The sequence below is a fragment of the Ursus arctos genome, unplaced genomic scaffold, assembly GCF_023065955.2.
Source record: "Ursus arctos isolate Adak ecotype North America unplaced genomic scaffold, UrsArc2.0 scaffold_22, whole genome shotgun sequence".
Taxonomy (NCBI): domain Eukaryota; kingdom Metazoa; phylum Chordata; class Mammalia; order Carnivora; family Ursidae; genus Ursus; species Ursus arctos.
In genome coordinates, this window is record NW_026622897.1 from 58,016,374 (window position 1) to 58,028,871 (window position 12,498).

The 12,498-nt window shown below is 47.4% G+C and overlaps 2 protein-coding genes across 2 annotated transcripts; both read left to right on the forward strand.

Annotated features, from left to right (window-relative positions):
* The first annotated feature begins 3,050 nt into the window (after positions 1–3,050).
* On the forward strand, positions 3,051–3,989 carry LOC113250289 (olfactory receptor 51I2-like). Its single transcript, XM_026491601.2, has one exon. It carries the CDS (start codon positions 3,051–3,053, stop codon positions 3,987–3,989), a length of 939 nt encoding a protein of 312 aa, XP_026347386.2.
* A 7,570-nt stretch (positions 3,990–11,559) lies between these two features.
* On the forward strand, positions 11,560–12,498 carry LOC113248274 (olfactory receptor 51I2). Its single transcript, XM_044380484.2, has one exon. The coding sequence runs from the start codon at positions 11,560–11,562 to the stop codon at positions 12,496–12,498; it is 939 nt and encodes a 312-aa protein (XP_044236419.2).

Here is a 12,498-nt window from a genome sequence, read left to right on the forward strand (position 1 = left end):
GTGGAAGAAAGAACTAGACTGATTTAATCCATTTCAAGTGTCAGTAAAGAAAATGTTCTGCTTAGACCTTATTTGCTGGGCTTGGTCAACATAGTCCTGGGATCTCCCAGAAGATAATGAGCTCTTCTCTTACACCGCTGCCCAGCCATCACTAATGGTGTCTTGCACTTGCACTGGGTAGGGAATCAGACTGGCTGATTAATTGCTGGATTCTTTATAAGAAACAGGAACACATGCTTTATTCTCAATGGTCTTTAAGAACCTCTAGAGGCTAAATCCCTCATAATGAATATTGAGACACCAAGCAGCGTCACTCTGCTCTCTCCAGAGGCTGAGAATAAGATACAAAATGGGCAGGCATGAATTCACTCTAGCAGATAGAAAAAAGGGCCTGTTGTTCCTTCAGTGTCTCTCCTCTGTCTGGCTTCTGGTGAGTTCTGAAATTCATTAGGGTGCAGCTAGCGGACTCTCCTGACCCTGCTCTAAGAGTGAAACTGGGAAAGGGGTGGGGGAGGAGAAGAGGGACAGCGTGCCCGGAGGTTAGCAAAAGGGAGCTTATAGTAGAGGAAGCAGAGCAGGTGCAAAGCCCCTGAATGGGGGTTCCTGTTCTGGCACTGCCACTAACTGTGGAACTCTGGGCAATGCACTCGGTTTCTACACATAGCTCACCTTGCAGATTCAGTGTCCTCGGGATCCATGTTGCTAGGACTCATTAACATTGAAGCAGTTCAGGGAGGAAAGTCAGCTCAGTGCACAGGTGAATTTCTGAAATCCTGATTCACGGTGGTCACAGTCTACAAAATGGACTGACTAACAGGTCAGTGCGCACATTACAAAACTTTGCATGCGATGATGAATTCTGATTAAAGTACATAAAAGTCACTCGAGAGGTAAAAAAGTAGAGAAATCATCTGGTTCTAAGCTTTACACGATCTGGGCTTAGCCAAGCATCTCTAATCCTTTATTCCTACCCTTGATTTCAAGGCTGTTTCACCAGAAGACCACTCTGTTCATCCTCCAGGTCCATCTCTGCCTGTCTGGGCTTTCTTGCACAGCAAACTCTCATAGGCATTCTCTCTTTGACCAGAAATTAAAATGTAAATGAATCAGAGTCAGAAAGGATCATAGAATATATCCCAAAAAAGAGTGATAAGGGGGAAAAGACCGTGTAGAAAGAGAACTAGGCTCTCCCAAGCTCACACAGCCAGGGGCAGCCAGAGGCAGGTGAGTTATTCCCAGGGCTCCTTACCCCCTCCAGCACCCCTTTCACTAAACCACCTGGTCCCTATGTGGAGAAAGGAAGAGTTTTGAGCATTTCTGGGGACATAGGAACTTGAGTCCAGCATTGGAGACAGGGACTTCCTTCCATATCTTCTTTGCCCCAGGAATTTGCCTGTGACCATCTCCTTGGTCGAAGAGCACCTTTGAAATCTCCCTCCAGAAATGTGTACTCTATTTTCCTGTTCGTCCTCTTCTCTACCCCCTCAGTGGTGCCTCAAACACTGAAGAAGATACTGGAGAGTCTTACACATCTTTACCCAAATTGAGGCATTACCACCTACTGGCCATGCACTGAGAGGCAGGCTAACAGCCAGGAGACTCCATTTCTGTGAAGGATTAACTGAGGAAAGAGATACAAAGCTCCTTGCAGAGTATCTGGCACATACGGTGCTCAATACATGTGGGTTTCTCTCCCTGATTTCCTTTCCTCATGTGCATCCAGACAACCCGCAAGGTGAGTCACTACTGACAATGATAATGAATGTGACCCTGGTGCCTGTTAGGCAGCCTGTTTTCCACAAACACTAAAACGTAGGTCCCTACATGCAGATTGGCTTTGGCCCTGCCCTGCCCGGAATCCTGCTCATTGAAGCCTTGTTTCTTCTCCCTTCTCCTTCTGTTCCCTTCACTTTTGCTCACTTGTCCTCTGGGTTTTTTTCTCTAAGTTCCTTCACGGCGGGTTGTATGAAGAATAGGAATGGTAGTCATGGGTAAGGAAAAAGGGGTGAGTGGGGTGGCTCAGGGGTGGATTCCAAGCAACCACATGTCTGGAGGGAAAAGGCATGTACACACTCGGCTCTGTGACCAGAAGGGATGCAGTCAATCGTGCAGAGAAGTACCCCTGACAGCTTGTCACCACAGGGCCATCTGAGTCCCATACTAACTCAGAAATTCCAGGACTCTTCCCAGTGTGATAATGCTGCATTAGTCCTCACGGGAGCATTTCGGGGGCCTTCAGAAACCTGGGACACCCAGGTCTCCTCCCTCCTCCATCCTGATCAGCAAGGACTCTGAGATTAGACTCTGGCCCTGCTTTGTTAGGGTTGGGAGAAGAAGGGGAAATGGAAAATATTTCCGGAGTTCCTCTCCCAGAGGAGGGTGCCTTAGCCTGAAACAGCTCTGCCAGAAGGAAAGCCTTCCAGCCCTATGTTCAGACATCATGAGGCAATGAAGGTGGAAGAATTTCCAGAACATCAGAACAACAGGAGAATACAAACTCTAATCACTCTTACAGAGGAATCATTATGGTTAAGGTCTGGGAATGCAGTCAGCAACATGTGTCACTGTAAGAAGGGCTGAGTAAGGCAGTACCCGAGGCTGTGTCTCTGGGGTGAGGGGTGAATAACGTGAGCTCCTGAGGACTCCAACTGTCAGTGTTCTTTAGACTAACTACCTACGAATTGGACTCATGTCTGTTCAATGCTCCTTCAGGGATGCATTAAAATTGTGCATAATATAGCTTTACATAGCAGGGCTTGGACATTTTCTTGTGTCTAACTGAGATCTGTGAAGCATTCATCACTGTCTTCCTTCATCTATAAAACAGAGGGTTATTAGCCCAGCTTGTAGCCTGATGGTTGGGAAATATGAAGAAAAGAAGTTTGCCAATGTTACCCCCTAACCAGTGATTTCAGGAAGGCATCAGTTTCTACTGTGTAGACTTCATGCCCTGTGTGTGCTACTCCCTGGCTTCTTGTCATCCTGTAAGGGCAACTCTCTCAGAAGTCCTCAAGGTCTGATTCTGTTAAGTGTCCTGGCCTACCTCTGCCATGGGACTGTTCAATGTCACTCATCCGGCTTCCTTCCTCCTGACTGGCATCCCCGGTCTGGAGAGCTCTCACTCGTGGCTAGCAGGGCCCCTCTGCGTGATGTATGCCGTGGCCCTCGGAGCCAACACTGTGATCCTACGAGCCGTTCAAGTGGAGCCCAGCCTCCACCAGCCCATGTACTACTTCCTGTCCATGCTGTCCTTCAGTGACGTGGCCATGTCCATGGCCACACTGCCCACCGTGCTCAGAACCTTCTGCTTCAATGCCCGCAGCATTGCTTTTGATGCCTGCCTGATCCAGATGTTTCTCATTCATTCCTTCTCCATGATGGAGTCAGGGATTCTGTTGGCCATGAGCTTTGACCGCTATGTGGCCATTTGTGACCCCTTGCACTATGCCACTGTGCTCACCAATGGAGTTATTGCTGGAATAAGCATAGCTGTGACTGCTCGGAGCTTCGTCATCCTTTTTCCTCTCCCCTTCCTCTTCAAGAGGCTGCCTATCTGCAGACCCAATGTTCTTTCCCACTCCTACTGCCTGCACCCAGACATGATGAAGCTGGCCTGTGCTGATATCACTATCAACAGCATCTACGGTTTCTTTGTTCTTGTATCCACCTTTGGCATGGACATGTTATTTATCTTCCTCTCCTATGTGCTCATTCTGCATTCAGTCATGGCCATCGCTTCCCGCAAGGAACGCCTGAAAGCTCTCAACACTTGTGTGTCACATATCTTGGTTGTACTTGCATTTTATGTGCCGATGATTGGGGTCTCGGTAGTGCATCGCTTTGGGAAGCATGCCCCACGCTACACACATGTCCTCATGTCCAACGTTTACCTCTTTGTCCCTCCTGTGCTCAACCCTCTCATTTATAGCGCCAAGACAAAGGAGATCCGCCGAGCCATTATCCGTATGTTTCGTCCCATCAAAATGTGACTTTCATGTTTGCTTTTAATATCTGATGTTGACTGTAGCCATAAGTTGTCATCCATGGTGTCATTATCATCAACGTCGTCGTCATCATCATCTTCAGATCAGAAACGGTGAGATAGGTGTGTGTGGTGGAGGAAAAGGAAAAGATCAGGAAATGGAGGCTGGCTTAGTTGGTTAAGTGACTGCCTCCGGCTCAGGTCATGATCCTGGGATCCTAGGATCAAGTCCCACATCAGGCTTCCCCTGCTCTGTGAGAATCCTGCTTCTCCCTCTCCCTCTCCCTCTGCCTGCCACTTCCCCTGCCTGAGTGCCCTTTCTCTTTCTGTCGAAAAAATAAGTAAAATCTTTTAAAAAAAGAAAGAAAGAATAAAGAAATAAAGAAATGAAAAAAAAGAAAGAAAGAAAGAAAGAAAGAAAGAAAGAAAGAAAGAAAGAAAAATGGAGCTACAAAACTCGTAACGCAAAACCAATGATAGTACCTCAGTGGCATTTCCAAAAAGCTAAATATCAGAGGTAATTGAGTGATTAGACACTCAAAAGGAAGATTAATCTAAGCTACTCATTTCATATAAAAATAACGATTAAAAAATAACTATTAAAAAACTTGAAAAGTGTCTTTAGAAATTATTGATGTGCGTTAAACCATGTTATTTTCTTAACAATCTCATGAGGTGTAGAGAATTAAGGCACTTTTTCAGAGTAACGCAGCTAGGGGGTGAGCCACAGGAGACTCAGTACTTGTATGTCTCCACTATGTGTACCTAGAACCTAGGACACCAGCTCTGTGCGTTCTTGGCCTCAATACTAATACCACCACTACTGTCCTTGCCTTCACCGCCTCTGTTTCAAGTTCACAAAGTGAAATTTGATGTACCGTCAGAACCTGCCATAAGATGTGTGAACGAATATGACTCAGGAGAACTGATGAGAGCTGAGCTCTAGAAGAAACTCCAGATTCTTTTCTGCTTCCGTTATCTGCGCACTAACCCAATCCTCCCACAGGGAAAACAATATTCAATATCTGAACCATAGACCCTTGCACTTTTTGACATCCTACTAAGTACATGATTTCTCTTGATTTTATTTTTTGGGATTTTAACTTTTTTTCCACACAATGACATAAGACATGTTGAAAAGTATGCCTTTCTAGAATTTCTAGCTACAAAAGTTTGGGAAAAGCAGAATAGAGAATTTATGATCCAAACACTACAAAATAATTATTCTAGAATTTCTACGAGGTTGGTTTTTCCGCCTGCTCTTTCCTTGACGGCCACGTAATTTCTTGGCAGAAGTGGAGTGCTCTCAAATGAGGTTTGGGCTTACATCTAGACTAAATTAAAGATGATGCCCTGTGGAGACTGAACTACCTCCAGGGATACTTGGCCGGAGACCTCAAGCAGTTGAGCATAGTTAGCTAGAAAATTCTTTCTGTGTAGCTCTCTTGAGGGAATATGAAGGAGAAGCATCAGGTGCCAGAGGGAGGGAAGTATTTCTGAATGGAAACGATGTAAGTATGTGGGATCCAGGTTTCCGAATAGGCCCATCAGTGAAACAGGAGACTCCTACAAGGGCCCTTGTCTATTAAATAAACTAATTTATAAGCATGAATGAGCACCGTGGCTGAGCATAGTTTCAAATGGAAAATAAAAAGACTATGGCCTTCAGTCAATTTAAATAGAGACCTTGTTGGGGCACCTGGGTGGCTCAGTCATTAAGCGTCTGCCTTCTGCTCAGGTCATGATCCCAGGGTCCTGGGATCGAGCCCCATGTCGGGCCCCCACTCAGCGGAAAGCCTGCTTCTCCCTCTCCCATTCTCCCTACTTGTGTTGCCTCTCTCACTGTGTCTCTCTCTGTCAAATAAATAAATAAAATGTTTGAAAATAAATAAATAAATAATAAATAAATAAATAAATAAATAAATAAATAAATAGAGACCTTGTTGATTCTTACAAAAAGCTCTGTATTGCCAAATCAAATAATAATGTTACCATTTTGTAATGCCATGAGAGTCATGTTGAATGAATATACAAATGCAAATCAAGACTTGGGGAAACTGCACTCTGTGAAAGTGTGGAAAACACACACTGATTCCCACTCTGGGGAGACAGAGGAAGACAGTCCTATGACCACAGGCCTCATGCTGACAGGCAAGGGTGGAAAGAAGAAAGGACAAGGAGCACTGGAATAGGAGCCTTCTATCAGCGCCTCTGGCTCCTCTCCACCTTATTTCTTCCCTTCTTTCTCCATCATCAGATAGAAATGTGGCAAGTTTGAGGGGATAGAGAAATGGTATTTCTAGGGTTCTCTTCCTCTTATGAGGCAGGTGCCATAACTTAAGGTAGTCCTGCATCTTTCAACCTGACAAGGTCTATAAGAAGCCCAGTTTTCTGGGGCGTCTGGGTGGCACAGCGGTTAAGCGTCTGCCTTCGGCTCAGGGCGTGATCCCGGCGATCTGGGATCGAGCCCCCACAACAGGCTCTTCTGCTATGAGCCTGCTTCTTCCTCTCCCACTCCCCCTGCTTGTGTTCCCTCTCTCGCTGGCTGTCTCTATCTCTGTCAAATAAATAAAATCTTTAAAAAAAAAAAAAAAGAAGAAGCCCAGTTTTCTGGTTTACGTAGAGACTCTTTACCTCTTTCTATATGACAAGCTTTTCTTGGAACTCACCATTTTTCCCTATTGAATGGGAAAATACCTGGATTTTGGCCAACCAAAAAGGAGCAAAGAAGATTGTATACTTCTTTTGTTATAGGTCCTTTGGGTCCACCTCATAAATTAGGTCACCTTAGAAATTAACTACTAACCATGGCTGAGCTACGCTTGCTAGGGGACTATAATGAGGTTTGCTGGGGAAAAAAATTCCCACAGAATAAAGGTTATGCTTTTGCATGGCCTTCTCAGGGGTGCCAATCTCATCTCCCAGGGCCTGTGTTGGGTGGGTTGATGAAGAGACAGACAGAAGACACTAGAACAAGACTTACGGTAGGCTTGGACTCCTGACCCCCGTGCCTCACAGTAAGACTCGCGGTAAATGCACACAGCTAGAAAGTAATGCAGAACTGAGAAAACACACACCCACTTTCAGGCGCCGTCTACGGAATGAATTTCTATGTGCGCCCAGGAAGCAGGAGAATCTGCAGACACAAGAGCATGGTAACGGAGGGTTATGAACAGGCCCCTGGGCACGGCTGACCATCGGCCCCACTGGCTCAGTTCCACCAAGGTGCACCCCGCCTCCAGGAAGCCATCCTGAGACCTGAGCAGTTCTGCTGGGATGAGCCAGCTTAGTGCTGCAGCTGTGCTTCCGTGGGGTGGGAAGCGCTCCTCCCCAGATACTGTTCTCTGAAAGGAGAGACAGGAGCAGGGGCACAGACTGCTTCTTGTGAGTTACGGTTCTCCACTGCAAGGGTATTGCTGCAGCGGGAGGATACCCGCCCTGCCTTCGGCAACTAAACACGCTGTCTCACAGCATGGTGGGCTCAGGCCACTGAGCTGGGTTATTTCATTTTCAGGGAGGAGGGCATCCACGTGCGGGGGTCGTGCACGGAACACAGGCAACCAGAGGCCCCCCAGACAGCTGAGTGGGGTGCGTGCCCTGAAGAGGGCTCAGGTTTCATAGACACAACAAAGGGCTTATGAAGTCAGCATCGCTTTGTGAATTACCACCTTCCTGACCTCAAACAAGTAATTGAGTCCTGCTGAGACTTCCCCATGCAGGGGAAGAGAGGACCACTTAACAAGCAGTGCCTGGGTGTGAATGTCTGTTGCGAAGGTCACGGTGAGGACGTGACCACTGACTGACCCAAAAGCTGGATCCCAGCAATTGAGTCTCCTCACCCCTGACCCTGCCCTTGGAATGGGCCTAGAGTATGTCTTGCCCCTCCTGCAAGTGGTCCCAAGGACAAGACTTTGAGATAGTCCTAAGTGCTGAGACCATGTGGATAGCACACAGGCTGAGCCCAGATAAGGCCTCTGCAGAAACTCTTCCAGGCCTGGTACCCAGTGCAGAGATCTACCCGCTTGTGACCACCCAAACTAGCCTCCTGTTTGAGTTCCCTTACTAGGAGCTCTGCCATCTATGATCTGGGGTGGCCTGACTTTCTTTGACATCTCCCCGCCCTACAGTTATGGGGGTGGGTTCAGATGACACCTGGGAAACTGTGAAGGGCCTTGAGAACCAACCATTTGGGTGCCCAGAGCATTGGTAGACAGGGGGCATATCCTTCACGCCACTCTCCTACCTGAAGCTAAGTCCCTGGCAGGGCTCTGTATCTCTGCCCCGGCTCCAGCTTCTGCTGGGCAAGGTCACCTTGGCAGTAGCTCCGGCAACACTACCAGAGACTCTCCCGCCTAGGTTTTCAAGTAGCTTCCTGCAGATGTAAGTCTCCAGGTTTCATTCCCTTCGGCTGGTCAGTTTCTGTTCTGTTTCAAAACCTGTGTAAACACTTCCCAGGATGAAGCTCATTATTTTATCCTACTGGTGTTATGTTACTGTTCTCTAACTCTATACCACTCTTCATACTATTCTTTCTGATTCCGGGGCTGGACCTCTGCAACTGGCATTTCTCCTTTGTCAAGCAGTTCCCGAGTTGTGCAAATGGAGTAAAGGGGGCTGCAGTAAGAAGGAATTCCCATAGCATTATTGGTTCCATTTTGCACCTTTCCACATTTCTAATAGAACTAAGTCCTCAACATCACTCCCCACACCCAAGAGAAAGGGATGGAGGTACAACCCACTTTGCTTTGGGTCAACACAGGGGCCCCTCAAGGATTCTGCTAACGTACCGAATGTTGCCCCAAAATTGGGGGAAGAGAGACAAGGCTGACTGGTTCCCTCCTCATGCCTGTGAATCTAAAAGGAGAGATGAAAGTTCCCATGCTCGTGGAATGAGAGCCTAGTGCTGGTTCGAGGTGGGTATTTTTGCATTGTGAGGTGGGATGGGCTATATGCTAGAGACGGCTGTCATGGCGTTGCCTTAGACCCAGTCCAGCAGAGCACATGGTCCCACAAGGGGGATCTGTGTTTGGACGAAGTCATAAGCAGCCAGACAGAATAAAGAGACATGCATTTAAATCAAGTGAAGAAGAAGTAAAAGAGGGAAAGAAGGTTCCTGGTAATCCGTGAAACACAATATGAGAGAGTCAGGTCTATTCATTGAACACACGCAGTAACATGAAAGCAGCTAGGTGAGGCACTCGGGGATTGTGAAGCAGCCACTGTCCCTTCTCTCTCCTTTCAGAAGGAGACTGCAAAAGGCAAGGTTAGCGAGTGAGGGTCAGGAGAAGAGAAATGGTGTGAGCCTGAATGCTGAAAGTCTGACCTTACGTCAGCCTGTGCACTGTGAACCCCCACCGGGCTCCCCAGAGGATATGCTATCATCTGAATGTGACCAGAATTCTCAGGAAACTCAGTTCTCATCCAGAGTGGAAGAAAGAACTAGACTGATTTAATCCATTTCAAGTGTCAGTAAAGAAAATGTTCTGCTTAGAGCTTATTTGCTGGGCTTGGTCAACATAGTCCTGGGATCTCCCAGAAGATAATGAGCTCTTCTCTTACACCCCGCCCAGCTATCACTAATGGTGTCTTGCACTTGCACTGGGTAGGGAATCGGACTGGCTGATTAATTGCTGGGTTCTTTATAAGAAACAGGAACACATGCTTTATTCTCAATGGTCTTTAAGAACCTCTAGAGGCTAAATCCCTCATAATGAATATTGAGACACCAAGCAGCGTCACTCTGCTCTCTCCAGAGGCTGAGAATAAGATACAAAATGGGCAGGCATGAATTCACTCTAGCAGATAGAAAAAAGGGCCTGTTGTTCCTTCAGTGTCTCTCCTCTGTCTGGCTTCTGGTGAGTTCTGAAATTCATTAGGGTGCAGCTAGTGGACTCTCCTGACCCTGCTCTAAGAGTGAAACTGGGAAAGGGGTGGGGGAGGAGAAGAGGGACAGCGTGCCCCGAGGTTAGCAAAAGGGAGCTCACAGTAGAGGGAGCAGAGCAGGTGCAAAGCCCCTGAATGGGGGTTCCTGTTCTGGCACTGCCACTAACTGTGGAACTCTGGGCAATGCACTCGGTTTCTACACATAGCTCACCTTGCAGATTCAGTGTCCTCGGGATCCATGTTGCTAGGACTCATTAACATTGCAGCAGTTCAGGGAGGAAAGTCAGCTCAGTGCACAGGTGAATTTCTGAAATCCTGATTCACGGTGGTCACAGTCTACAAAATGGACCGACTAACAGGTCAGTGCGCACATTACAAAACTTTGCATGCGATGATGAATTAAAGTACGTAAAAGTCACTCGAGAGGTAAAAGAGTAGAGAAATCATCTGGTTCTAATCTTTACACGATCTGGGCTTAGCCAAGCATCTCTAATCCTTTATTCCTACCCTTGATTTCAAGGCTGTTTCACCAGAAGACCACTCTGTTCATCCTCCAGGTCCATCTCTGCCTGTCTGGGCTTTCTTGCACAGCAAACTCTCATAGGCATTCTCTCTTTGACCAGAAATTAAAATGTACATGAATCAGAGTCAGAAAGGATCATAGAATATATCCCAAAAAAGAGTGATAAGGGAGAAAAGACTCCGTGTAGAAAGAGAACTAGGCTCTCCCAAGCTCACACAGCCAGGGGCAGCCAGAGGCAGGTGAGTTATTCCCAGGGCTCCTTACCCCCTCCAGCACCCCTTTCGCTAAACCACCTGGTCCCTATGTGGAGAAAGGAAGAGTTCTGAGCATTTCTGGGGCCTTCAGAAAACTGGGACATCCAGGTCTCCTTTTTCCTCCATCCTGATCAGCAAGGACTCTGAGATTAGACTCCGGCCCTGCTTTGTTAGGGTTGGGAAAAGAAGGGGAAATGGAAAATATTTCTGGAGTTCCTCTCCCAGAGGAGGGTGCCTTAGCCTGAAACAGCTCTGCAGAACGGAAAGCCTTCCAGCCCTGTCTATCTTCATCCATCATGAGGCAATGACGGTGGAAGAATTTCCAGAACATCAGAATACCAGGAGAATACAAACTCTAATCACTCTTACAGAGGAATCATTGTGGTTAAGGTCTGGGAATGCAGTCAGCAACATGTGTCACTGTAAGAAGAGCTGAGTAAGGCAGTACCCGAGGCTGTGTCTCTGGGGTGAGGGGTGAATAACGTGAGCTCCTGAGGACTCCAACTGTCAGTGTTCTTTAGACTAACTACCTATGAATTAGACTCATGTCAGGTCAATGCTCCTTCGGGGACGCATTAAAATTGTGGATAATATAGCTTTACGAAGTAGGATTTGGACATTTTCTTGTGCCTAACTGAGATCTGTGGAGCATTCATCACTGTCTTCCTTCTTCTATAAAACAGAGGGTTATTAGCCCAGCTTGTAGCCTGATGGTTGGGAAATATGAAGAAAAGAAGTTTATCAATGTTTTTCCCTAACCAGTGATTTCCAGAATGTATCAATTTCCACTGCGGAAATTGAATTTCCAATTCATGCCCTGTGTGTGCTACTCCCTGGCTTCTTGTCATCCTGTAAGGGCAACTCTCTCAGAAGTCCTCAAGGTCTGATTCTGTTAAGTGTCCTGGCCTACCTCTGCCATGGGACTGTTCAATGTCACTCATCCGGCTTCCTTCCTCCTGACTGGCATCCCCGGTCTGGAGAGCTCTCACTCGTGGCTAGCAGGGCCCCTCTGCGTGATGTATGCCGTGGCCCTCGGAGCCAACACTGTGATCCTACGAGCCGTTCAAGTGGAGCCCAGCCTCCACCAGCCCATGTACTACTTCCTGTCCATGCTGTCCTTCAGTGACGTGGCCATGTCCATGGCCACACTGCCCACCGTGCTCAGAACCTTCTGCTTCAATGCCCGCAGCATTGCTTTTGATGCCTGCCTGATCCAGATGTTTCTCATTCATTCCTTCTCCATGATGGAGTCAGGGATTCTGTTGGCCATGAGCTTTGACCGCTATGTGGCCATTTGTGACCCCTTGCACTATGCCACCGTGCTCACCAATGGGGTTATTGCTGGAATGGGTGTAGCTGTGACTGCTCGGAGCTTCATCACCCTCTTTCCTCTCCTCTTACTCTTCAAGAGGCTGCCTATCTGCAGACCCAATGTTCTTTCCCACTCCTACTGCCTGCACCCAGACATGATGAAGCTGGCCTGTGCTGATATCACTATCAACAGCATCTACGGACTCTTTGTTCTTGTATCCACCTTTGGCATGGACATGTTATTTATCTTCCTCTCCTATGTGCTCATTCTGCATTCAGTCATGGCCATCGCTTCCCGCAAGGAACGCCTGAAAGCTCTCAACACTTGTGTGTCACATATCTTGGCTGTTCTTGCATTTTATGTGCCGATGATTGGGGTCTCGGTAGTGCATCGCTTTGGGAAGCATGCCCCACGCTACACACATGTCCTCATGTCTAATGTTTACCTCTTTGTCCCTCCTGTGCTCAACCCTCTCATTTATAGCGCCAAGACAAAGGAGATCCGCCGAGCCATTATCCGTATGTTTCGTCCCATCAAAATGTGA

Coding starts and splice junctions, on each gene's coding strand:
- LOC113250289 (XM_026491601.2), top strand. CDS start 3,051: ATGGGACTGTTCAATGTCACTCATCCGGCTTCCTTCCTCCTGACTGGC.
- LOC113248274 (XM_044380484.2), top strand. CDS start 11,560: ATGGGACTGTTCAATGTCACTCATCCGGCTTCCTTCCTCCTGACTGGC.